Genomic DNA, 19,602 nt, shown 5'->3' on the forward strand with positions numbered 1-19,602 from the left:
TCAGAGCTGACACCATCAGCCTGCTGCCAACGTCTTGCCTTGAGGGGCTGGATTCCCCCACCGAGCTCATCCTCTCTGCCAAAGAGCCCCCAAGGGCCACCCTGGGTCTGGGGAGGGCAGGGCAGCTCCAGCAGCATCTGCTGGCACTGAGCGGTTGCAGCCTCGAGCTGCTGGCAAGCAGGGCCGAGGTGTTTCTCTGTGATGCCTCATGGGGTGTACTGGCAGGGCGCGATGCCTCTGCACTCCCCTGGAACCCCCTAGCTGCTCTGGGGGCAGACACCACACAGTCAATCCTCTAATGCATGGTAGGGGGACACGCTTTTCCCCCCCTGCTGGTGTGTGTTAGCTGCCCACGCCCTGGTGCTTGCATGGGCTGTGGAAATATGGGGGAAGGACCCCCCGCTGCAAGCTGGGAGAGACAGTGGCAGAGCACGGGGAAGGAGCTGGCTGCGGGTCTGTGACACAGGCTGGCAAAGAGCATTGCTTGGCCCATCCCTGTGCTGTATGTCACTGTGCCACAGGGCTGGCCGACAGCAGTGCCCCTGTGAGCCCCCAGCTCCAGCACAGAGCTGACTGGAGCCCAGCCATGTACAGGCACCACGAGAGACACCCAGACTTAAACTTCACCGCAGGCCAGAGGCTCATGTTGGCTGCTAAGCTCGCTGGAAGCCAGTGCCAGCCTGGTACAGGCAGCAGAGGGATGCAGACAGCTCCCGGAGCAGCCCAGCATCAACCTTCTGCCTCTGCATCACACCCAGGAGAACCACTGGAGGGGAGGGAACGTGCTCACTGCACTGGCACCAGGGCAGAAACACTGGTCTGCCTTGCCCACCTCCTCTTCCCCAAGGTGTGAGGACTGCAGCTTTCTGTCTGAACACCTGCTGAAGGAGTGGATAAGTTTAGCATCTGGAAGGAGGAGGGGCTGGGTTCGGCGAGCAGCTCTAGTGCTGCCCATGTCATGATTTGGGGCAACAAGCTGAATGCTTTGCCTTCACTGTGAGCCCCAGGGTGCTGCCAGGTGAGAGCTGGGAAACCCCCCCAACGTCTGCAACCAACTACCACAGATGTGCCTCAGTCACGGGTGGGCAACTCCTCCACTAGTGAGGGCATGGCTCCCCCGTGCCCACAGGGTTTACAGGAAGGGCTCTCAGACGGGAATACATAGTAAGTCACTTCTAGGGGAGAGGGGAAGCGCAGCCAGGACCTCCTTCAGCCCTGACGGGGACAGAAATTGTTCTGCAGTAGGTGGCCAGCAATTGTTCTGCAGTAGGTGGCCAGCCCCTCGCTTGGAGAAGGGCAGCCCTTGACAGGTGGAGGGAGGGAGCAGAGCCTGCAGCAGAGCGGGGAGAGAAAGGGAGAGGCAGAGCAGGGGGTCAGGCAGGTGTAAAGTTGGATGAAAGGATGAAGACATTGAACATGAGAAAGAGAAAGAGAGCACCAGCCTGCAGCCGTTGCTTTCATTTCAAGCTCCAGTTTCTCCCTCGGTGCTGGCACAACTGTGGAAAAGACCCAACACGGGCAGATGCCAGGACCCCTGGCTATGGAAATGTGCCAAATCTCTCCCTGCAAGGCAGGGGACCTGAGGGTTGCACGCTTGCCCTCTCTGGCCAGCTGCTACTTACGTTCCTGTCCGCTGCTCTCCTGGGCCAAGTTCTCTTTGCTCTTGTAAAATGGGAACTTTCGAGAGAGGCGGAAACTCTTTTTACGTTTCGTTTTGATCGACTGAAGAACATGGAGATGGAAGGGAGGACAGAAAAAAACAATGGTGTTTAACGCATGTGGGAAAAATTAAAATGAAGAGACAGTGAGGAGCTGTGTCAGGGCAGCTACCCTCAAATGAAATCATGGAGATTACATGAAAACTGTAATGCAGGAAAAAAAATTAAACATGGAGAAAAACATGTGGTAGGAATGCTAGGAAGCTCATGGGTCAATCAGCAGCTCTACTGGGATAGTCAGGCCATTCTCCCTTCCTCATCTGATTGCTAAGGGCTCTGCACAAGGGGTGAGGGCAACTAGCTCCACCTACATGAGCTGCCTGCAGTCAGCTCCCAGCCACAGGCCACAGTGAGATGGGCTCTACTCCCCCACCACTCCAACCAGGGGTCCTTCTCCAGCGCTTTCGCACCATCCCGGGCTCCTCTGCTCACCCCCTGCACAGTCACGGAGCTTTCATGCTGAGCAGATGCGGACCTGGGGCATGTCCAGTCATGCTGCTCTTTGCTTTGAGATTGCTTCAGCTGTCCCACTGGGAGCTCTGGCTGCTGGGACTCATCCTGCCCCTGCTAGCTACTGGCTTGGGCACCCTGCTGAGACCCAGCTCCGCACTTACCCTGTTGGACTCAATCATGCCAGTCCGGGCGTGAAACTTCACTGTTTTCAACCGTGCTCTTTCCTTCTTTTCCACCCTGATCAGAAATTAAAGGGGAGAAAGAGCTGCTAGTCCCGTGCATGCACCCTCCATACTGCCCGCCTGTCTCCCCAGGTGGCTCTGCGCACCCTTGGGTGGTGGCCTTGTTGGTGAAGGGCAGCTCTTTCCCAGAGAGAGACAGAGATGGAGCCACCTGCCCAGTGTCTGGCCAAGGCCAGCATCTGCAGAAGCAGGACAGGGGACAAGCCAGCCTTCCTGGGAGAGGAGGGATGGAGGACAGAGACAGGGCTAGCTCTGCAGACCTGAAGGCAGTGGCAGCAGCTCCTCTGCTCCCTGTGACATCCCGTCTCACGGGACCCGGCTCACAGATCTGGGCAGATTGTCAGAGGACACAAGGAGCGGCCTGAAGTCACTGCTGCAACTCTGCTCTCACTTGGAGCCCCAGACTAACACCAGCTCTCCACCCTGACAGGGACCACAGAGGGGGCTGAGCGCTCCCCTCCGCACCTGGGGTCTCACACAGCTTCGGAAAACATCTCCCCAGGGAGACCCGCACGCAACCCCAGCTTGCAACTGGGATGCCCTTCATGCTGCACAGCCATTGAGGGGCAGGTGGGCTGGGACCACAAGAAGATCCCACTCTGAGCAGACCCACAAGGACTGCAGTGCTTGCAGAGGCTGGGGAGCTCCAGGAGGTGCCATGAGTGACAGCTTCTGCTAATGGATACTCACCTTTTCTTGCTGGGGATGACCCCGATCTGCTCGCTCTCACCATGGGGTGTGACAAGTCTGGCTTGCCACCACTCATCATCGGAGGCATTGATGACATGCAGGATGTCCCCATATGAGAAGCTGAGCCCCTGGCTGGGCAAGCAACTGTCCCGGGTCCGGTCATAGTCAAAAAGGGCTCTGCAGAGGAGCAGAGAGAGGAGTGATGCATTCCCAGAGCACAGATAGGTAATGAGGGCAGCAGCACTGCCAGCCTCTTGGGGCACTGCCATCTTCATACCTTAAAGGATTTAAACTCAAACTTTGGAGAAGTTTCCTACCAAGGTGAGTGATGCCATGCAGCCACCAGCACACCCCTCCCACTGGCAGGCTCAGCACAAGCCCCGAAGCGTGCAACGCAGGAACAATGACGCTGCACCAAAACAACTTGCTCTTGACCTTAGCTGTGAGAGGCACACGAACCACAGACACATTGAAGGTGGCTGTGGTTAGTGAGCAGGCGAAGCTCATGCAGCCTCAAGAAAGCAGCAGTGTGCAGAAGGGCAGCAGGGAGCTGGGGTGCTGGGCTGCTCCCCACCATCCCTCCCCAGCAGCTGCGGAGCCAAGGAGTGAGATGCGGAACATCAGACCCCACTGCTGGTGGGGCAGTCACGAAGGCAGAGACCGTGGGGTGCTCTGACCACATACTTTATGTCCAGGGGTATGTTAGTCCACAGCCTGTGAATTAGGAACACATCTGAGGGTATTTATATCTGCTGATCTTTTTCAGAGTCCTAAATATTTCCCCTGAGAAGAGTTTATTTAGTTTAAAATTATCTTCAATACTAAACTAACCAGCTACAGATTTATTTTTTTCAAACTAGAAAAGCACTAATACCCTCCCTGTGCACACAGCACTGCAGCCCGTACCAACAAGCTGCTCTCTGTAGCTTCACATGCAACTTATTCTACTGATGTCAGATCTCAAACCGTGTCTGCTTTGATCTATCCACTTTGCAAGAAAGCAAACCAAGGGAACAATCACTAAAAGCACCACTGACAGCAACACAACTCCTGTGTTCCCTCCTGGGACATCGGCCCTGCTCGCCCCCCAGCCCGACACGAGCCCAGGCACTGTAAACACTGTCTGGCTGCTGTTCGAATCCTGGTACTAATGAGCCTTCCTCAGCCAGGAGAGACACCCTCTGCCCTGCTCACTACCCCCTTCCCCTGCGAGTACTCCTAAGGGGTCTGAAAGCACATGGTGCAAATGGGCAGGCCCAGGGACCATGTCGCAGATGTCCCTGGAGCAGCAGAACTGGGAGGGTGCTTTTTCAGCCAGATCCTTGCTCCAGCACTGCCAGGGGAACGCTGGGCAATGAAACCTTTCAGTTCACTTGGACTGAGTAAAGGCAGCTGGTCTTGAGCAGGGGAGGGGCTGCGCCATAGCTCGGGGAGGGCTCTTTGGGATGAGACCAAATGCAGCCCTATGGGTCCAGGTACATCCAGCCACCAGGTCATTCCCCCTTTCCCAGCTTGTTCAGGGCTGAGGCAGCTCTTGTGCTCAGTCCCTCTGTACCCAAGTACAGCCCCCAGCACGCTGGAGCTGGCAGTGAAGCACCACAGGGCACTTTGGCTGGAGGCAAGCAACACTCGCAGGCAGCTCCTGGCCAAAAGATAAGGCCATGCGTGGCCAGGAGGCCCCTGCAAGGCCAGTGCCATCAGGAGAAAAGCATGAGCCAAGGCCCCAGGGAACTGGTCAGGCCGGTTCCTGAACTGAGGCGGGCTGCAGGGCACCCTGCCCACACCCTGCTCTGCAGAGCAGCACTGGCCCCATGGCTCCCTGCTTCCTCCCGCAGCAGCCACTGGCATCCCAGGGCAGGCACAGAAAGATTAGTGCAAGGTGTCCAGACACCTGCGAAGCAGAAGAACGAGGCATTTGCTTCCCTTAGGCATGATGCTCCTGGAGACCAGCCCCTGACTGTGTCAGCACCCAGTACCCACTATGGCTGGGTGCTCCCTGGGGCACACAGGGTGCAGGGGGTCAGTGTGGTCACTCCATTCTGAGCAGCCAAGAGCGCAGATGGTTTGGCTGGAGGGCAGAGGAGCAGGGCCTGGGTCTTGGCACAGCCTCTTCCCAGTGCCTAGGCACAACGCCCGCCTGACCCCCATCCCTGCCCGGCCCTGGTACCAGCGGACTTCGCCCTGCGGCAGCGCAGGCAGGTGGCAGGCAGCATGTGAACCTGCCTCGCCCCTGCCCGTGCTGCACAGCTGCAGCTCTGAAACACGTGGTGAGCACCAGTATCCCCAAATAGGCTCCAGCGGACACTCAGGTACCTGGCCCCAGCCCTCTTGACAGCACATGGGGTGCAACACAGCCTTGCAGGGCTGACTCAAGTAGTTGGGTAGCAAGTCAATTGATGTCCTGTCTGCAGTGCAGCAGCTCAGCTGGTTTCGGGTAAACTGTGCTTGAAACTACCCCGCCCAGAAGGGCTGGGGCAGCCCAGGCACTTGGCAGCTCTCGCAAGCCCATTTGTGGGGTGTGCAGCTGCCATAGCCAGGGAAGGTCAGAAAGGGCCATGCTGGGGCAAAGCTCTCCCCTGGGATCACCCTCTCAGGAAGGTGCTGCCCAGCTCCCACCTGAAGCCACCTGGGTGTATGTGAGGGAACAGAGCGCTGCGGAGGCCACCAAAGTCACGTGGAGGCATGCATCAAGAGATGAGAGATGCTACACAGGTAGCAGGGAGCTCTCTGGCTCGCAGGCACCCTCCAATATGTGCAGCACCTATCCAGGCAGTGAACAGGAGACTCGCAGGCTCAACTCAAACTCGACCCAGCCCAAACCCTGCTCCACACACAAGGGTGTCTGTGGGCCAGCAGGGGCCTAAGGGCAGGACGAGCAAGAGTATATTCATTCAAGACAGCACCCAGCTCATTGCACACCCACAGCACAGAGCCCCAAGATGCTAAATCAAGCAAGATGTCTGCAGAGCCCTGCGGGAAGGCATGAATTGCAAGAACGCAGAGCTACAGCTCTCCTCTCCTGCTAGGCTGGGCTTGTGCTGGGTCCAGCAACAGCCTGAAGCTCCTCTGCATGGAGCAGCCATGCAGCGGGTGATGCAGGCTGAGGGTGATGCAGCCTTGGCCCTTGTCATCCTTCCCATGAGGAAAGAGAAGCATTCCCTGCTCCTGCCAGCCCCCACCCACAACAGGCTGTGCAGGGCGAGTATTTACAGGATTATTTTAATTACCACGTTAAAATTACTAATTAGCTGTCACCCCCCTCGCGCTGTGGTGGGCAGGAGGTGTCAGAAGGTAGGCAGCGAGCAGGGGCTGCCCTGGCAAGAAGGACTTGCTGCAGTTACAGGTGCATTGCTGCTTAACCCCTGCCTGCCCCGTGCCTGGCTCCAGACCAAAAGCACATCGAGGGCTCAGAGCAATAATCTTCCTAAGAGCTCATCTCCCCTCCAGCCAGATCTTGCTGCAGGAATGGCAGAAGGAGATGGGGAGAAACCTGTTAGCAGGGAGTGGTTCAAGGAAAACACCCTGAATGCTGCCCTGAGCTGCCTGGGGCAGAAGTGGCACTGGATGCCCAGCATTTCCCAGTGGTCCCCAGTGGGTCAGCCTGGGCAGCAGCTGCCCAGGGCTCTGTAGAGACACCAGTGCTTTCCAAAGTGGAACAGTCCTTAAACGAGGCACTCAAGTGCAGAGCACCCAGCCCCAGTGAACCAGTGCAAAAACACTGCTCTCCCTGCTGCACCCGCTGAGCTTCACAAGGCATCTATCACACTCACTTCCCTGGCCTCCGAAACACCCATCCACAGAGGTGCTGCACAGTCCAGGCTGAACCATCCCACCCTGCATCCTGCACAGTGGGGATATGTCCATCCTACCTGCCTCCATCTACCTGGAGTAAGGGGACAGGCACAGGAGGCTGAGCCTTACCGGACATACAGAGATCTCTTCTCACTCGTCCGGAGTGAGCCGGAGCCGGAGCTCATGCTGCTGTTCATCATCTGCTCTCTCAGGTCATGGATCTTTGACTCGAAGCGGCTGTACTCTGTGGGGAGAGAGGTGGTCAGTGCAGGCAGGAGCTGCCCCCGAGCCACTCACCCGCACCAAGTGGGGTGCAACTGATTAAGTGCTGAGAGAGGCAATGACAGCCTGTCTGTGGGGCATCTGAGCCTGTCCGTCCCTGCACATGAAGGAGGATGAAGCCAAAGAGGCTGCAGCACCCTGCAGAAGTCCAGGCTGGGCATCTGAAGCAGGCAGGGCACTGGCTGCTCCCAGACCCACCCCAAACCCCTGCTCAGGCCAGGGCTGCTGAGACCTCTACTGCTACTGAGCTGCAGCTCAGTGAAGGAACAGCTGGGCAGGGCCCAGCAAGCCACTGACCTAAAGAGCGGTTCAAAATGAGCCAAGAAAGGAGCCCCTCCAGGAGACCACCCATGGGTTGGAGCAGCAAAGCACGACCACAGCCATCAGGGGGTCCCCACCCACTGCTCTGCTGGCAGCAGAGCCCCTCTCCCCAGCAGGTGTGGGGAAGGGGGAGGCAAAGCACAGTCCCACAGAGAAGGGGAACAGGGAAGAGGAATTCACCTTTCCCTCCTACATCCCGTCAGCAGATACCCACAGGAGGAGCCAGGGGACCCTCCAGAAGCCGCTGCCACCTCCCTGCTCTGTGGCTGGATGGAAGCAGCCGCCACCCTGGCGCCTGCCACCACGCCAGCCTGACCTTCAGCCGGGTGTAAAGGTCGGGCCGGCAAGCAGAGGGTGGAGGCACCGGCCTCACTTACCGAAGGCCGACTGGGGAAGGCTGGCAGGGCAGCGAGCAATCGTGGCACTGTGGCACCAGGGAAGCTGCTGGCACTGCCACAGTCCCCCCTGGCAGTTCTCACCCAGTACCCTTGAATTTTTTTCCCTGGGTACATTCTGCAGTTACGTCCCCACGTTCTGGTGAGAGGGGACCAGTCTCACCTCTGCTGTAAGACTTGCTTGGAAAGCCTTCTCCACGACCCAGCAGTTTAGATGTGGTTTGGGTTGGTTTGTTTTTTGCCTTTTTTTTTTTTCTTGTGAACTGGTGTGCAGCAGTGGAGGCAAGTACTCGCTGCAGAGTGGAGCCGCAGCAGTGCAAGGGGTTATGCAAGCTGCTGCCTGGCCTGCAGAGCTGCAGAGCAGAGATGTAGCCGGAACAACACACTGCTGAGAAATGCACTGTGGGCTGCGTTTGAGAGCCAGACCCTCACTGTGCAAGGGGAGAGGCAACTCACTGCAGATGCACGCAGGGCTGCAGTGCAGTTTGGCATTTCCTGACTTTCCAGCCCTTCACACTCTGCAGCTGGACCTGATTGGGCATCCCCCTCCCACACAGAGCTGCCAAAGATGCATTTTTACTTAAAGACTTAAAAAAAAAGCAATACACACAAAACCCACCAAATTGCACAGAGAAGCTCCACATGAAGTTGCTTCCTTTGCCACAGGACATGCAGAGGTGCCACACGCCAGGCAGGGTTAGCTGCTTCATGCAAAGGTCACCAGACCCCCGCTGACCCTGGCTGCCCCATGCCAAGGGGCACCCACTACCCACGCCTGCCTTCCTGCTAGCAGAGGGAAATGCAGAAGTGGCCAGGCATGGGCAAGGCTTATTTTATAAGAAAAGTGAATTCTGACACCAAAGCAGCACTGTTGCACTTGCTGACCTGCGCCAGGGTTTTAAGGAGCTCCTGGCAGAAGGAGGTGAGCTTCATCCCACCCTGCATCTCTCGCACCACACCGGGGTAGACCACGGCATCTGTGGCACAGCTCATTCTGCCCCAGGATGCCCATGAGCTCTTAGGTGAGCATCCCTCAGAAGTGAGTACAGCTGCTGTGTAAACCCTCTTTGGTACAGAAAGCTATTTATTTCCCCCAGAAAGCTGCTGAGCTGGGTGGTACAAGCCCTGTCCCCAGCAGAGTCATCCCAAACCGCACCAGGGGCACAGACTCTCTGCACACAACACACTGAGAGGACCACTGCTCCCTGCCAGATGGGCTCACATCCCTCCCGCAACACCCTTCTCCATGAGAAGTCCACTGCGGAGGACACATGGCCTGGGATCAGGCAGGTAGCAAAGAGCAGAAGCAAGTTTAGCTGCCACTGGCATCAGGGCGGGGATGGTGGGAGGGCAATCTTTGTGTGCCGCTGCCCTGGCAGCAACTGCATCCCCTTCATGCAACCCAAGGGCAGAGCTCTCAAATGCCCCCACCTCAGCCAGGGTACTGGGACTTTCCAAATTTTGCTGGAGCAGTCATGCTGCTTGGAGGGGCTGGCAAAAGCCTGCCGGCATAACAAGAAGCACAAGCCAGGCTGGATACAACAAACTGATGAACAACACATGGGCTGCTCTGGCTTTATCGCCCAGAGAGCAAATATAATCCCATCCTAGGAAGGGTCTCCCAAGGAGCCACCAACACATGCTCACTACAACTGCGGTAGGGCGCAGGGCAGAGGAGCAGCCAGCCCCAAAAGCAAACCTTCCTCCCAGCACAGGGGAGGCAAGGTTACCCTGGGATGCTCCCAGCTGCTACCGCTGCCCCCCTTATCTGTATGCTAGAGCAGCCTCCAAGACAATTACCAGCAAATAACCCCCACAGCAAGCAGCGCCTGCCTTTACTCCCTGGCTCACAGCCACGTTGCCTTCACACCCTGGAAGTAGATCTCCCGCACAGACGAAACTTGTCCGGGAAACTTGTCCACAGCACAGTGGGAAGGTGAGCCACAGCGGATGCCCACCTCCCTGACATTCCCACGGGACCCAGGTGGGGACAGACTCAGGACACACTTATCAAGACTGAAAAATATGCAACAGGTGACCAAGCATCTCTTGCCGCAAGTGCCACCATGGTGCTGCACCACACGCCAGGAGGGACAGGACATTTGCTGTTCCCACTCAGCAACTCTATAAAACCACCACTCTACCCTCCTGACGCTTTTCTCTTCCTAGGGTGCAGGTACTCCCAGAGCTGGGCCTGATCCTGCAATGCGGAGTGAGCTCGGCACCGGGAGCAGGACATAGCCCTGCATGCTTGAGTGCATGCAGGTCGCAGGCCATTAAGATCAGGCAGGGATCGCCTGCCTGCACCGAGGATCCCCAGCACCAGCACATGCTCGTATGGTGCATCTGCAAATACACCCAGTGGTGCCAAGATGACAGTAGGTCTCCAGTTGATTTCTGGGCATCAGGAGAGAGTGCAAGGGGAGAAGGTGCTGGCAGGAAGGGGAGCTGCATGGGAAAACAACCTGCAAGCATGCATAAAGCCTCGTGTGCATGTCCTGCTCTCTCTGGCACACAAACCCACTTGTCCAGGGCCAGGCCAGCTCCACTGGGCTATCAGCAGAGCTCCAGCCCAGCCACCTGCAAAAACTATCCCCAGCTCCATCCTTCCCCTCCAGCCCAGCATTTTATTGCCCTGACCCTGCATGCCTTCCAGCTATGGGGTTAAACTAGACACCTCCCTGCACAGGGCACATGTGTTGCAGACTCAGGTGAGTGGAACGGAGCACAGCCATAGGGAAAGCTTGGAGGCCTTTAAAAGTCACCATGCAGCCCTCATGCTTCCCTTTCAGTGGCCAGCTCACAGAAATGCCATCAGGTGATTTTTTGTATTTTCCAGTGAGGAATACCAAGGCTTTGTTGCGTGGAGTGTGAGGAGCGGGAATTGATAAACCCAAATGATGGTGACAGCAGCAGGCAAAGGTCAGGGGGAGAACTGTTCAAAGGGAAGGGACCTCACAAACAGCTCAGAGGCACCATCACAGGGAGCAGCCTCCTCCTCCTCGATAGCACACAGCAGTGGTCAGAGGCACTGTGCCAGGTACAGGCGGTCAGAAGAAAAGCAGGACAGCAGCTCCTCTTTCTATCCTTCCCCCAATTTTGTCTTTGCTTCTTTCCACTCCTAGTGCCTGGCAGGACCCAACACGGAGGGCACCTCATCCCCCAAGGCCTGCGTAAGCAGCCTCCCTGCTCCTCGGAGCCCCAGTGAGGTCAGATGCAGAGCACGAGTGCACTCATTCAGCATCCCACAGGCAAGCCCTACCCATGCTTGCATATGAGAGACAGGTGCCATCCTCCACCTCTGCTAGAGGGAGGAACATCTCAAAGCCCCTTTCCGCCAGCGTCTCCTTTGAGCATCCTACAATCCAGCTCTTTTTCCACAGGCACGATGCACATAGAAAAAGCAAACATTTGTGAGCACGTGTCCCCTTGAGGGGACCCAGCCTCACCTGCACCTGAGGCTCACACCAGCCAGGGAGACCTTTCTCCTTGGCTCCCAGGCCTTCAAGGCTCTGGAGCACAGAAGTCAACTCCCAAGATAAAACAGTCTGTTTCACAGCAGCAATGCTGCCTCCCAGGATGGCTGCAGCCCGTGTGCCAGGTGCTGCTGCCTGCACGTGCCAAGAGCCATCATGGACCTGGAAAGCCACCGGCTACAAAGCACTGACGTTTCAGCCTTGGTCTAAAGGAGTTTCAAAACATTTTGTCCTGTCTGACATTTAGGAACCACTCTTGAGTTGGCGCCTTTGCCAAATTTCTAGTGGCAAAGGGAGCCAGAAATACAAGAACGTTAAGTGCTTCCTGGAAAGAAAGAAAAAAAAAAAAAGCCAAAACAAACAAACCCCACACCCACAGCACACCTCTGAGCAGCACTAATGGCTCTGCATCCCAACGGCCTCTACCATGGGATGAAGGAGGAACAGTGGGGATAAGAACCCTCAGGACACTGCCCAGCAATGCCACCAAGGAGACAGAAGGCAAAGGGCAGATATGAGGGGTGGCACGCTGGCCTCAGCGGAGAGGATCAGAGCTGCCGGGAAAGAAAAGCAGCTGTGCCCAGGACAGATACCTTCATCGGAGGACGTGAATTGCCATATTCTGGCACTCGGGACACGGCAACAGCGTGGCAGCAGCCCCAGGAGCAGCACCTAGCCCCTCGCTCGCCGACGGGGTGCCCTCCCCAGCGCTCGCTCTTCCAGCCCACAGGGGAGGCTTCAGCCCCGCCAGCCCGGGGAGGGTTTCGGTAGGCAGCTACGAGCTCCCTTCCCGCGGCCACTGGTGCCCCATGCGGGACCACCGGCCGCCTTTGCCAGCGCTAAACGAAAGGCAGTAGTTGAGGCAGCGCGGCAGGCGGGATGCTCGCAGGCGAGGACGAGCCCCGCCCCCCCCAGCACCGAGGCCCCGGTTCCAGTCCCACGGCCCCGTGGTCACAGGCGGGTCCCCGAAAGCCCACAGCATTGGGAGTAAGGAAGCCACCCCCCAAGAGGAGGGGCGGCCGCCGCACCCGCAAGCCCCTCCGGAACCCCCCGTCCTCAGTAAGGCCCACGGGACCTCACCGAGCGGAGCCTCGCGGCGACGCCCTCCGGCAAACAGACCGACCGACCTCCCCCCCCCCCGGAGACGAACCCGCTCCCGGCGAGGCCCCCAGCCGCGGGGCCAGGGAGGCGCGGGGGAGGTCGGCGGAGCTCCGCTCACCTGCAGGCTGGGGGGGGGGGGAGGGGGGGGGGGGGGGGGAGCGGCGGCGCCCCCGGCAGCAGCCTCAAAGCCGCCCGGCCCGCACACAAAGCCGCGCAAGCACTGCCGGCGGGACGACACCGCCCCGCCCCCCCCGCCAATTGGCGCCCGCACCTCCCCCCAGGCCACGCCCCAGGCCAATCGGCCCCTCACCCGCCACCCCCCGTCCCGGCCTCCCGATCCGCGCGCCAGCCACCGCTCCGCCCCCCTCATCTGCATGCGGCGCCCCGCCCCCGCTCCGGTCCCCGTTCCCGCCGGCGGTACCTTCGGGCCGGTACTGCGCGACGATCGTCACCGTCTGCCCCGCCCGCTTCAGCGCCGCCGCCGCCTGCTCATGGGTGGCGTTGCGGAGGTTCACGCCGTTCACCTGCCGGGAAAGCGCCGCTCCGCTGGACAGCACCGACGGGCGCTTGCACCCACCGGGTCCGCCCTGCGCCCCAGCCCTCGGCACCGCTGCCCCCGCCCCTGTACCGGTACCCACGGTACCCACACCCTCCGTGCCTCGTCACCCAGCTCCTGTGCCCCCAGTACCATGCCTGGTACCGGCATCCGCAGTACCAGCATCTCTATTACTGGCATCCCCGGTAGCCGGCCCGCGCAGGCTGCTGCTCCGATTCTACGCACCCAGGGACCACGTCCACACCGGCACTGGGGATGGAGCCTGACGAACTGTATCCCGGGTGGCAGTGGACAGGTGTCCTGGAGATGCCTGCCTGGGACTGTGGGAGGCCGTGGAGGGATAGCAGATGTCCCCACCGACTCACCGAAAGGATGCGGTCTCCCCTCCGCAGCTCCCCGCTGAGATCGGCAGGGCCTCCGGCCAGGATGAAGGACACAAAGATCCCCTCACCATCTTCCCCTCCGACGATGTTGAAGCCCAGACCGGTGGAGCCTTTGTGCAGGATGATTTTCCGGGGCTCCCTGGCAAGACAGATATGGGACACGGAGACATCAGGATGAGTAGCACTGAAACTGGTGTCAGGGTTGGCTGTGCTTGGGCTTCCTAGCACACCAGCAGGGCTGCAGTCACCCCGAGTGTGACCTGGCGTGACTCAGCCCTCAACACTGAGGAGGCTGATAAACTGGGAGAGGTGCAGGCAGTCGCACAAGTGACAGAGCATGGACAGAGACAGAATATCCACTGTGAAATCATGCATGGAAACATTGGACTGTGAGGCGGCATCAAATGCCACAAGCCTGGTCATAGACGATGGCACAGCCGTGCCAGGGTAGGGGGATCAAACTTTTCCACACCTGTGCAGCATGGCAAGTGTGCCTGCAACCCCATGCACCTCCATGCCGCAGGCCCTGTGCAGCTCAACGGAAGTCCTAAATTTTTCAGTGATGACTGAATTCTTTCACAGGTCAAACAACAGGCAGGCAAAGGCAGAAAGATGGCCTGGCATCGCAAAAATCCCGTGTCAATTTTCGTCTGGGAAAAAAATACCCAAGCCTGATGGGAACAATGGCAGCTCCCGGCTCAAGTGCTGGATTAAAATAAGAAGGAATAAATGATGCCAGACAATTAGCACAGGCTGGTGGTGATTGTCAGCCAACACGACAATGGGGACCAACAGGTCATCTGCTGTGCTGACTGGCTGGATCCTGGGCACTCCAGTGGGTGCCACAAAGACCAAAGACCTGCTAGTGAGCTCAGCAGCCTGATCAACCCTGCATCTGCCGGGGAGCAGAGGGAGATCTCTGAGACATGGTAGGAGAGATGCTGGAGCCCCAGGCACGGCACTGGTTGAGGGCACCCGCAATAGACCCTAAAATGCTGCCAGACTTGTGCTAAGGGGACCCTAGGGCACTGGTCCAGCCAGCAACAGCCAGGGAAGGAGCAGGACTCAGGTAGCATGACCAGAGCTGGGACCCAGGGGAAAAGTTTGGCTGAGCAGACAGCACGAAGCTCTGCAGCATGGCAGCATGCTCCCAGGCCACCCTTGCAAGAAAACACCTTTTTCAGACTCCGCCAGGCCAGGCTGGAGCATCACTGCCATCATCTTGGTCAATGGGGGAAGGTTTTGGTGCTTTCATGGATGTAGGTGGCAGGATTTACCTCCAGGGACATGTGCCAGCACCCCAGAAAAAGTCTCCCACCATCCTTCCCAATGCTGGAGTCCTGATGGGCCAAATGTCACTTAGCTCCAGGCAACCACCTTATAAGGAGCAGGAGACGGACAGACAGAAGTGCAGGATGCCTTGCAAGAGGGTCTTGGTGGGCTCCTGCCCTGCCCAGACCCTGGGCTCAGCACAGCCCTGCCCTCCTGGCTCTCCCAGCTGCTCCTCTCCCCATCCCCAAGCCTCCCACCAGGCACAGCAGTATCCCAGTCCTCTACCTCTGGTCACATTTGCTCCTGTGGCCTCGCTGCTGCCTGGAAGGGGACAGGAATGTCCTGTCCCCTGTAGGACATTGATTATGAGACATTGATGGTGTACATTTCAGCATGGCAGGCTCTGCTGGTGGCACTGCCTGGGAAGCATGCGGGCCAGGAATATTCTGAATTCTCTGTGCCACGGCTGCCCCATGCTGCCTGTCTCTGCCTCTTGCTAGCTGCAGGACAGTCAGCTTCCCCAGCCCGCACACCCTGAGCGGAACACAGGGTTTTTTATGGAAGCCTGAAAGGATGACGCTTTCCTTTTGCTAGACCCTGTGCACTTACCTCCTTCCTGCCCCTGCAGACACAGACAGCATGGCCCCAACTAGGGAAGAACCCAAGCGAGGGCAAATTCGCAGCCCAGCTCCCCGTGCCTGCAGCTCCACATACACCATGCATTGCCGCAGCCCCTTGCCTTCGAACGCAGATGTACACCATAGTCATAACTCCAGCTACACATTTCTGATGGGGCAGAGGCTGAATACGCTTTGTGACCTCCAGAAAATACCTGCTTTATCCTTATAGCCTTTGGATGCATTCCAGCTCGGAGCTAAGAGGGCTCAGGACTCGGCTGGACCACAGTGTGGGGCTGGGATGCAGCAGGAGACCAGGGAAACACCATGGAAACGCCATTGGGGTCAAAAAAGGCTCAGCCCCAAGCCCTCAGGATGTCACCAGGGGCAGTTGTGAGGGGCAGGGAGGACTGCAGCCATCAGTCCTTCTGGAGCAAAGCTCTGCCTGGGGTAAGAGCTCTCCCAGGGGAAGAAATAGGTTAGATTTCTGGGTCTGCAAGCCCTGTCTCCAACCAGCTGATGAACCTGCCCTACCCCTTGGGTTTTGCTGCTGCCCAAGCAGAGTGCAGGAATCACCACCTCAACTCAGCCCAGGGTGGGGAGCATCTCCAGTACCTATAAGGACCAGACGGTTTGGTGGAAGGTAGAGAGACACTACCAAGAACCAAGGAGAGGAAATGAAGCCCCAGACAGGTACATCTCAGGTCTCAGCCCTGACACGCACTCTCCACTTCCATCCTCATCCCAGGAGGCAGGACATGGATTCTTCAGGCAAATCTCATGCTGACATTGCAGTGTTAACACTGGGACCTCAGCAAAGAGCAACTGTGGGGATCCTGTGGGGCTGTGACAGCTCTGGGTTGCAGTGGTGGAGCTCATTAGAAAACAGATGCCCTGGTCGCCAGCCCTGGGTGCTGCAGGACATGGGGGTCACTGGAGTCATGTCCACGTCTGCAGCAGCAGTTATGCCCCTGGGAGGGGAAGAGGCTTGCTACTGGATCCAGGCCAGGACCTCTGCTTCTCCTGGAGAATGTCTGGCAGGAGCCTCTTGGGAGATAGCTGCTTTTTCAGGGAAATCACTGCCTTTCCCCACACCAGTAAGATGCATTTGGAGCACACTAGTCCCAGCGCACAATCTTGGTGATGCATGAGCCAACAGACCTGCAGCGATGAAGCTGTCCTAGGAGGTCAGTGATACACATGACGTTTTCAATGGTGCCTTGGGATGGACGAGGGAGGTGCTGAGCCCACTGCAGGCTGCGAATCCGGCGGGGAGCAGGGTGCTGTGGCTGGGGACAGTGGCCGAACGGTGCCAGCTTGTCTGCAGCGGGGCCCTCCGCAAAGCAGCACCATCCTCTAGCGGCCACCAGCACATGCTGCACCAGGACCACTGCCAAGCCACCGCTGAGCCATTGCCGTGCCATTGCCACTGGGCGGTGTCCAGCCTGGGCTGGGCTGCTCTCTCTGCTCTCTGGCCCGCAAATAAGGATGTTGGTGCATGTAGGAAGGAACCCCTGGTGGGACCGGCGTCCCTGGCGAGAAACAGATGGTGCATTTCCCAAGCACTGGGACTGAGTCACTTCTGTGGTGCAACGTAATGGCAGAAAGCACTGCTCCTGCGTGTGGCATCATCCCCCAGTACCCTGACAGCACAGGAGTGGCTACACCCAGTGAGGACATAGTGCCAGGAACAGGCTGTTGAGCTGGCATCATTGGCGCTGAGACCATGTAGGAAAGATGGGGCACGGGCGGAGGCCAGTGCTGCACAAGTCATGGTGCGCAGAAGTATCCGGCCACAGCCGAGCACCAAGAAGCAAGAAATCTCCGTGACAAAGGTGAGTGCAGCCACTCTCCAGCAGGACAGCGGACCTGACACTGGGTGGCAAGATGCTGGGTCTCCAGCTCCAGCATCTGCCAGCACCCTGCAGAACTGGACAATCCCAGCCAAGGCTTCAGCATCTTCTACTGCAAACGCAACTCCAAAACCAGCCTGCGACCTTGCTCCCAGCTGCAGAGCCAGTCCTAAGCCTAACCCAAGTGTCAGTCCTAAGAATACTGCATAAGCCCTACAGCCCTGGCGATATCAAACCTGGAGCAGGCTCAGCATTAGCCCTGAGGCTGTTGCAAGCAGAGGAAAAGCTGTGAGCCCAGGCAAGTAGAGCAGGACCAGCCAGGTCTTGCTCTCCCGTCCTCAGCATGAGGCTTTGGAGAAGTTTTACACTGTGTTTAGGAGCAACATCTCCCTTGTGCTCCTCTTTATTTCCTGGGTTCAGGAAACAAACCTGTTTGTGCAGCGTGAATGGTGCTAGTGGGGAAAAGGGGACTGTGCCAGGGCTGTGCAGGAGGCTGTCAAGCCCGGGACTGGCAGCCCATGAAATGGCACCTGGGTGCAGGTGGTTTGGGATGCCGGGCTCAGTAAGCATGGGAGGAGGAGACCTACTTGCACCCAGAGCTGTGTCCCCCAGCCCCTCACTCCCAGCACGGCCCCGCTTAGGGAGAGCCAGCTGGGAGCCTGTGGTGCTGCTGGCACTGGATGGCACCATAAGGGCACGGAATACCTTATATTCCAGTTATTATAAAACAAGTAACAAAACTGGAATGTAGATATGTAAGGCTCAGGGCGGAGCAGGAGGGGGAACGGGGAAGGAGGGGATGCAGCGAGCCAAGGAGTGACACAGCCGTGCTGGTCTCATGGGGAGTGAGCACAGAGCTCACTGCAGGGGCCCCAGGCTTTGCACCATGCACCCACACATGAGCTTTTGGCAGCAGGGATGAAGTCAAGCAGCCAGGGAAGGAAAGAGAGGGAAGGAGAAGGAGCAGGGATTAGGGATGCTCATGCCCAGTACTCACCTGGTGAAGTCCTCATCCCCTATCATGTGCCGAGGGATGGGTGAGTACCGGGACGGAGTCACCTGGGGAGGGACTGGGTAGGCAGGCTTGTTCTCAACGCTGCCGAGGTAGCCCAGACTGGAGTTATGGCTTATGTGGTTGTCAGCCAAAGCTGAGAAGGCTGCAGGGGAGGAGAAGGACGTCAGGACCAGAAATCCATCTGCAACGTGGATGTGGAGACCAGCCCAGAATTGCCCACCGCCCCAGCACGCTCTGTCCCCCCCAGTCCTCCGGTGCCTGGGCTGCTGTGCCAGTGGCTGGCGGCGTACGTACTGCTGGCGTAGTCGGGGGGCGCGTACATGTCGTTGAGGTGGATGTTGCCGGGCTTGGCCACTTTCAGGTACACCATGTCAGAGGTGTTCTTCAGGGCAGCCACTGCCTCCTCATGCCTCACGTCCTGCAGGTTTGTGTTATTCACCTGCCGGAGGGAAAGGGCTGGGTAACAGGGCTGCAGGCAGGAAAGCAGGGGCCACTTCAGCCCTGTGGGAGCGGAGCGGTGTCCCAAAGGGTAGATGCCATAGTAGCTCCAGAGACAGGGTCCTGACTCCATGGGTTTGGCCCTCCCACCTGCAGCTGGTGCTGCACATGCACCTCCCAGAGCACTATCCCAGCGGGGACCCCAGGGAAGGGGAGCGAGGCTGCCTAAGGTGGGAGGGGTGCTGGGGTTCAGGATCAGCACCGTGGCACGGCAGAGACTGCCTGGCTTCACTTTGTAGCTGTCTGCGGGCATGGGGCTTACCGCAAGCAGCCGGTCACCGATCTGCAGGCGCCCGTCCTTCTGGGCAGCACCTCCCTCGATGATCTTGGTGATGTAGATGCTGTTGTCCCCAGGGATATGCTGGTTCCCGATGCCCCCTGCGATGCTGAACCCCAGGCCTGAGGGGGAGCGAGAGGGCAGGTGAGGGACAGATGGATGGAAGGAGCCCCGGCCTGGCACCACAGCCCCTCTGCCTCTCTGGGCTTCCCACCCTGCCCCAAACCCAGCAGGCAATGGGCCACCCTGCTGCTGTGTGGGGACAGCCCAGCCACCGTGCACTGCAACCCATACCCCATAGCATCCCATGCTGCTGGGCCAGCCTGTGATATCCTGCACCATGGCGGTGCCACCTCGCATCCCACATCCCCGTGATTCTGCCTTGCACCCCATGGCATCCCACACCGGGGGGGTCACCCCACACCGTCCCATGGGGCAGCAGGGCACCCTGGTCCTGTGAGCAGAGTGAGGGGTTCACCTTTGGGGCCCTTCATCAGGTTGACCTCCATGATGGTCTCTGGCGGGGGCTGCCGGCGGCGCACCACGAGCCGCACCACGGGGCCCGCTTCCTTCAGGGCCTCCACGGCTTTGCTGTGCACTACCTCAGAGACGTCCACGTCGTTCACCCGCAGCACGCAGTCGTTCACCCTGAGGGCACAGT

The 19,602-nt window shown here is 58.6% G+C and overlaps 1 protein-coding gene across 9 annotated transcripts in view; it reads right to left on the minus strand.

The window, feature by feature from the left end:
- Window positions 1-19,602, minus strand: part of DLG3 (discs large MAGUK scaffold protein 3) — a 78,221-nt gene that overhangs the window by 6,942 nt on the left and 51,677 nt on the right. For 4 of the 9 annotated variants that reach the window (XM_086469917.1, XM_086469918.1, XM_086469916.1 and 1 more), the window contains 10 exons: window positions 19,420-19,589; window positions 18,927-19,063; window positions 18,461-18,605; window positions 18,149-18,308; window positions 13,392-13,548; window positions 12,892-12,994; window positions 7,025-7,139; window positions 3,104-3,280; window positions 2,333-2,408; window positions 1,623-1,722 (listed from right to left, as the gene is read on the minus strand). In XM_086469917.1, coding sequence (XP_086326043.1) covers window positions 1,623-1,722; window positions 2,333-2,408; window positions 3,104-3,280; window positions 7,025-7,139; window positions 12,892-12,994; window positions 13,392-13,548; window positions 18,149-18,308; window positions 18,461-18,605; window positions 18,927-19,063; window positions 19,420-19,589 — 1,340 coding nt within the window. Of the gene's footprint in view, window positions 1-1,622; window positions 1,723-2,332; window positions 2,409-3,103; window positions 3,281-7,024; window positions 7,140-12,891; window positions 12,995-13,391; window positions 13,549-18,148; window positions 18,309-18,460; window positions 18,606-18,926; window positions 19,064-19,419; window positions 19,590-19,602 lie in introns of those variants that run through there. The other 5 variants (XM_086469923.1, XM_086469922.1, XM_086469921.1 and 2 more) reach the window with 3 other exon arrangements.

Source organism: Leptosomus discolor, chromosome 9 (genome assembly GCF_034619465.1).
Source record: "Leptosomus discolor isolate bLepDis1 chromosome 9, bLepDis1.hap2, whole genome shotgun sequence".
In the NCBI taxonomy this organism is placed as follows: domain Eukaryota; kingdom Metazoa; phylum Chordata; class Aves; order Leptosomiformes; family Leptosomidae; genus Leptosomus; species Leptosomus discolor.